We start from the raw sequence: 7276 nt of genomic DNA on the forward strand, positions 1-7276 counted from the left end.
GTTTGAGTGATAGTGCCACTATTTGTCACAAGGGTTGTTCAGATGTGTATATATGTTTCCTAATTTCATAAATTATGTTGCTCGGTAAAGCCACCAGTTGCTTGGTAAATTCATAGAGGATGAATGGCGTTCTGCTACCACCTTAGGATGGTATTGTGTGATGGCTAGTATCTAACTTGCAACCCTTCTTGCATCTTCCGGTTAGCAGGGTGACCACCAACTTCACCGGCTCGAGCAGTCATTCGGTCAAGCTGCTTCTACACTCCCAGGGTGGCATCTGTATGGATTTGTTTTGCCGTTACAATTCAAGTGATTGAGACCTTCAGAAGCTATGGGCCTGTGTCGGTTTCATGGGAGAATTCTCTCCAATCCTTTTGACTTGTATCTAGTTAATTCTTTTGTTGCGCTTTGTTTTCTTTTTAACCCTACAACTCCACACACATGGTGTTTGATGAGGGTTTGTACCACAACTGTCTGAGGTCAAATTTATTAAGGACTTTTATGCCCTTTGGTCATAATTAAATGAACACTTGAATTGTTGAGTGATAGTGCCACTATTTGTCACAAGGGTTGTTCAGATGTGTATATATGTTTCCTAATTTCATAAATTATGTTGCTGGGTAAAGCCGCCGGTTGCTTGGTAAATTCATAAAGGATGAATGGTGTTTTGCTACCACCTTAGGATGGTATTGTGTGATGGCTAGTATCTAACTTGCAACCCTTCTTGCATCTTCAGGTTAGTAGGGAGACCACCAACTTCGCCGGCTCGGGTAGTCATTTGGTCAAGCTGCTTCTACACTCCTAGGGTGGCATCCGTATGGATTTGTTTTGTTGTTACAGTTCGAGTGATTGATGACCTTCAAAAGCTATGGGCCTGTGTCGGTTTAATGGGAGAATTCTCTCCAATCCTTTTGACTTATATCTAGTTAATTCTTTTGATGCGCTTTGTTTTTTTTTTAACCCTACAGCTCCACACACGTGGTGTCTGATGAGGGTTTGTACCAGAACTGTCTGAGGTCAAATGTATTAAGGACTTTTATGCCCTTTGGTTATAATTGAATGAACACTTGAATTGTTTGAGTGATAGTGCCACTATTTGTCACAAGGGTTGTTCAGATATGTATATATGTTTCCTAATTTCATAAATTATGTTGTTGGGTAAAGCCACCGGTTGCTTGGTAAATTCATAGAGGATGAATGGCGTTCTGCTACCACCTTAGGATGGTATTGTGTGATGGTATTGTGTAACAACTTCCTTTAGACTATTTCTTTCTCTTTTGGGTTTCCATTTGATGGCAGTTTTTCCCTTGCTATTAGGGTCGAGTCTGCTAACCCTCCGTCTTGATACCTCTGGCTCGACTTGAGACAGTTCACCCAGGTTTCCCCATTCAAGGTAACAACTACCTTCCCTAACTACTGTGCTTTCAACACTGTTTTAATTTAGTGGTCATTAAAGGACTCAACCCCGAATTGCGGGTTGCTGCCATGAGTCGCACCCTCGCCAGATGTGGGTTTGACCTCTAGTTTGGGTCCATTCCCAGTAGATACTCTGCTTGCAATGGAATTAAGACTGCTCCTGAGAGTTTCGAATGATGTTCCATCCAAAATACCAACACCCTTTGAATGATGTTCCATCCAAAATACCAACACCCTCTTGCCCGAATTCCTCAGTTAGGTTTCCTAAGAGGATGTTGTTTCAGCAGTTTGATGCTTTCTTTGAAATGTTCTTGTTTAGCGGTCTTTGAGGTTCTGTTATTTTCTGTGTTAATACATCTACAGTTAAGTTGACACTTAATTACATACACACTGGTTCTCCATTCTTAATGCAATAACATTTATCTTCCTATTGTCATGCAAGAGATTTGTTGTAATAAATGTAACACTAATTCTTGAAGGAATCTTTTCTTTTCAGAGTTCCTTGCTCTAACTAAGTCATTTCATCTGACTGTTATTAGAATCAGGCATCTTCTAAATTCTACATCTCATTAAACATCAATTAGCAATTTCGTCGTCCTCTGATTGTGCACCAGATGGATTTCTAGCGGATACCTGTTTCAATTCCAAACTGTTGAGCAACCGTGTAAATTGCAGAGTATAATTTAGTGTAGCAATGATCGAAAAGAGGGTTTTGAGATTGTACTACTCTCCATTGATCGATAGTGTACTCCGTCGGGTGGTGCCAATGGCATTGATACAATGTGAAGCTTTTCGTATGCAAATGACATTGATTTAGTATGCATCTTTCAACATTTATCTGACTATCGGGTATTCCGTCCTGTTCACCTGATGCAACACAACCATAGGTGTAAGAGGGAATCGAATGCAACAGAACCATAGGTGTAAGAGTGAATCAACCTGAAACCTCTATAGATGGAAAAAGCTTTAAAAGAAAGATGCATTAGTAACCATGGTGTCGTGGTCTTTGTTGACGAAGGTTGCAAGTGCAAGGTCATAACTTCTCTGTAGCAGGCTGATCTCCCGACAAAATGTGGCGTTGCTCTTCACAACATCGATCGGAGACTAAGAGCAACATCGATTGGAGACTGCTGCATCTCGTGACCGCAGGGCCAACATTCGTTGTTGAGCTTCCACTAGTTTTCAGGCCCCTTGGGACCCTCTTTGTACTCGAACTTTGCTGCATCGTGACCGCAGGGCCAACAAAATGGAGTTTCTGATTAAATAACATGAGGACAGGGAATATAAAGATGAAATAACATAAGCTCAGTCGGCTACCTAGGCTATAACAACCCTTACAGTATGAGTCGTTATAACAACTTTCCCTTATTGAACAACTAATTAACTAATTAACTACTTTCCCTGATCGAACGGTTGAACCTCTTTCAATCATCTAACACATAATCTTATGGTCCACAATAATGACAGGTGGGCAAGAGGAGAGTTGATTTCAAAGGGGAACGCCTTACGGCGTAATTAATAACCCATATGCGCTGGTTTCTATCAGACAACAATTTCTGTGGTGGTTTCTCTCATACACGAGTACTATTTGTGAACTTTGAATGTGAAACTACTTTGAAAGAACATTCAAAATGATTTTATTTATTTTTTTAAAAATAATTTTTTATATTGTCTCTAGAGAGACAATAGTTTGAATTATGGACATTTATTTTTTTTAAATATTTTTTTATTTTGTCTCTAGAGAAACAATTATGGACATTTATTATTTTTAAATAATTTTTTATAGAGACAATAGTTTGAATTATGGACATTTAATTTTTTTAAATAATTTTTTATATTGTCTCTAGAGAGACAATTATGGACATTTATTTATTTTTAAATAATTTTTTATATTGTCTCTAGAGAGACAATTATGGACATTTATTTATTTTTAAATAATTTTTTATATTGTCTCTAGAGAGACAATAGTTTGAATTATGGACATTTATTTTTTTTAAATAATTTTTTATATTGTCTCTAGAGAGAAAATTATGGACATTTATTTATTTTTAATAATTTTTTATATTGTCTCTAGAGAGCCAATAGTTTGAATTATGGACATATTGTCTTTATAGAGACAATATTTTAATCTCAGCTATTGTCTCTAGAAAGACAAAAATGTAATCGTCTCTAAAGAGACACAAATGAAGTTGTCTCTAGAGAGACAAATCAAATTGTCTCTTAATAGACAATAATTATTGTCTTTATAGAGACAATAATAATATGTGTTCTATATTGTCTTAATAGAGACAAATTTTTGAGACATTATATTTTGAGGCACCCGCTTAGAGACAATATTTAAGACAATACACAAGTTTCTTTTTGTCTTAAGTTAAGACAATTGACTCAAATATTGTCTTAAAACCCCCCTACATGTAGTAGTGGTAGTAAGAGAATCAATAATATTAAGAATTTAAAATAAACTTATAAGTTAATTAGTTTTTATATATTTTTTTTAAATTTTAGCAACATGAAACATATAAGTAAGTAAAGTTTCTAGAATTTTAATTTAATTATTAATCATTATTATGTGAATACTATGGATTAACCTTCACTAAATATTTTAGAATATTCTTAGTAATATACACAAATTAAAACTTGAGATTTATCTCTAACGTAGTTATGTCATTTTTTTTGTTTTAATTATATCGATTAGTTAAAAGAAATGTCATATGAGCAAATGTCATATGAAGTGAGTTATGTTTTTTGTGTGGTATGGATAAACCATGGCATTATAACAAAGCCTATTTACAATATAAAAATTTCCATATTAAAGTGAGACTAATACAAGTTATAACGTGTAACTTTGAAAAACAAACATTTGTTTTTAAATATTATTAAATATCAAACATTTGATTGGACTATAACTTGAAGGTTTGCAACCTTTTTTCTACCATAATTTATACATATAGTTGCAATATTCATGACATGATTTTTATATATTTGTGTGGTAATTTTTCATTACTAAGCTTAACACTAAAAACACCCAAAATTAAAATCCTTGAAAATAGCTCATATTCACCTAAATAACATATGTACCATTAGTTACTACCCACCATTATTGATGTGTTACTACTTTAATAATTAGGAGTAAAAAAGTAATTGTTTACACATACTACTAATAGATACTACCCACCAAAATTTATGCAAGTTTTTTCAGTAATTTTTTTTTTTTCACTTCATATATCAATTTGCAATTTTTTTTTAGCATATGAACTAAATTGTCTTACATAGCATATAGATTCTTTTAGTGTTTATCAGTCATTTAATTTATATAATTATGTTAGTTTTAAGTTATATTTACATTGAAATCTCTAAATGAAGAAACAATTTATCTAAAAGTGAAATTCTATTATCAAACTGAGTTTAATTTAAATCCCCTTACTTCATAATGAGTACAATTTTCAACTCTTTCAAAAGTGAAATAATATTATCATGATATATCACACTTCGTTTAGCCCATTACTTTCTTTAACAAAGCTCTTAGGAATGCATGATTAAGATACACCATCATTTAAAAACAGGTTTATGCCCTAGTCAAGGTCATCTAGTCTTTCCAAGAAAGTGAAATAACATTATCATCGTATATTAAACTTCGTTTAGCCCGTTACTTTCATATTAAACTTCGTTTAGCCCATTACTTTCATATTAAACTTCGTTTAGCCCATTACTTTCTTTAGCAAAGCTCTTAGGGATGCATAATTAAGATACACCATCATTTAAAAACAGGGTTATGTCCTAGTCAAGGTTATCTAGTCTTTCAAAGAATACAGCGTGCAATCCCAAATGGTTGCTTTTGTGCCTCACAGCTCAGTCAAGGTGATGTTGTGAGGTGGTGTTGTGTCGGCCAGAAGCTAATGGAAGATGGGGGAGGTGGCTCATCAAAGTTCAAGAATATGATCTAACAATCAAGCGTACAAAGTTGATAAAGGGTTTGGCCAAACTGATTACTGAGACCAACTTTCAGAACATAACCATTCTTGTTGTTGGGGATGATGAAAAACCTAACCACTAAGAAGATGGGGGGTTTAGCTTTCGTGGTACAATATTATTATTAGTCCCCTGGTACCAAGATGGTGCCTCTACTTGTTGACCAATGGTTATTACCCTAAGAAAATGAGTAAGTCACGAAAGAGGTTTAAGGTCTCTTAAACTAAAGGCTTGCAAATATTATGCAAACTTCCGAAGACTCCAACCCTCAACCCCTCCCCCAAAAATTTAAACTTCGAATCTAATAAAAATTAATTTAATTTAAACTTCAAATCTAAGAAAAAAATATTCTTTCATAAAAATTAATTTAATTTAAACTTCAAATCTAATAAAAAACAAAAAAAATATTATTAATATAATAATAGAAAAAAATTGAATTTGAACAAATTTGTTATTTTTTTATGTTTCTCAATGGATCGAATTTCAAAGCACCATTTTGCAGCGAAACTTCTGAAAGCCGTTTATGTGTCTCAAAGTATCAGAAATTTTTGGAGCCACCGGATTTCAGCCATGGATCTTAGAAAAAGGAACACACTTAAATTTGCTGGGAATGTTTCATTGGAAAGGAGGCTTTTATTTATCAAGCCCTTAAGAGAATCAGGGAAAGCAATGGTAATTCAAATGCTATGTAATGTGTAAATTAACATTGGGAAGACTCAGCGATAGAACTCTAATACATTGAATGAAAAAAACCCGTAATAAAAAATATATTGAATGAAGAATTACTTATAAACCAAAAGTAGCTTCAGATGGAAAAACAGCGAGCTCTACCACCAGTATGAACACAATTTGGAAAGAAAGGAAATTCTGGCAATGAAGACATCATCCATAAGTAAAGAGAAGCCGTATAAAGCTCCCAAACTTATTTAAAACTTTTGCCAAAATCAATCAATCAACCATTACTTTACTCATATACCGTTGAATCTTTTATTCAAAGCTGGTCGGACCAGAGGAAGGTCCCCATGGCGTAACTGCGCTTGAAAGCGACATCTCCTCTGATCAGCAAACCGTATTCGTGAAAAAGGATATCGAGCTGCCACTCGGGCATCGATTCGTAATCGGCCTTCGAATACCGAGGATAATCCACCGGCATCTGAAAAACGCAGGGGCCGTCTCGCCCTCCATTTCTGGACGAAAAATTCCCATTTTCATTGCCATTTAAGGACCCTGAAAAGGAATTTTCCAATTGGATGGCCTTGGCCTCGGCCTCCAACGCAGTTGGACTCTTTTCCCATCGCAGCAGTTTCTTGCGTATATCTTCCAGCGAACAGACGCGCCAGAGGCCTCCGCCACGCGACTGGTTGTGCTTTTCATTTTCAGAGCACCGTGGCTCTGTGACATGCATTTTGGCAGATTCGATGACCGCTAGGTACTCAACTTTGCAATGAGAGAGGGCAAGGATGAATATATATAGACACGGGAGGATGGTTGCGTGAAGGTTGAATACGGGTGGGACTATTGCAAATCACAGCTGACCGATCCTGTGTATACCACGTAAGGCTCCAAAAACTGGTGGGACTATTGCAAATTACAGCTGACCGATCCTGTGTATACCACGTAAGGCTCCAAAAACTAAACGCTAGGGCTCCGCGTGAGTATCGTGTCAGTGAGAACTGTAATTGCGTTTCCGAAGGTTCGAGTCGCACAGGCTGGCTGGACGTTCCCTAAAAGCCTTAAAGCGTGTACACTTTTTAGTTTGCGTATACGCTTTTTAGTTAGACTGTGAGTTTTAGCCGTTAAAAATATGTTTCCGAATAAAAAAATGAATTTAATATTTGAAAAACGCGTTTTCAGTTTATGAAAATTATATAGCTGAAATTTAACATTCCAA

At 35.3% G+C, this 7276-nt stretch overlaps 1 protein-coding gene across 1 annotated transcript; it reads right to left on the reverse strand.

Moving 5' to 3' along the window:
• Positions 1-6128: 6128 nt before the first annotated feature.
• On the reverse strand, positions 6129-6827 carry LOC149203962 (uncharacterized). Its single transcript, XM_089400284.1, has one exon. The coding sequence runs from the start codon at positions 6788-6790 to the stop codon at positions 6377-6379; it is 414 nt and encodes a 137-aa protein (XP_089256410.1). The 5' UTR covers positions 6791-6827; the 3' UTR covers positions 6129-6376.
• Between the last annotated feature and the right edge of the window lie 449 nt (positions 6828-7276).

The sequence above is a fragment of the Pinus tabuliformis genome, chromosome 2_1, assembly GCF_031772625.1.
Source record: "Pinus tabuliformis cultivar Carrire ecotype Pingquan chromosome 2_1, CPIR1, whole genome shotgun sequence".
Classification (NCBI taxonomy): domain Eukaryota; kingdom Viridiplantae; phylum Streptophyta; class Pinopsida; order Pinales; family Pinaceae; genus Pinus; species Pinus tabuliformis.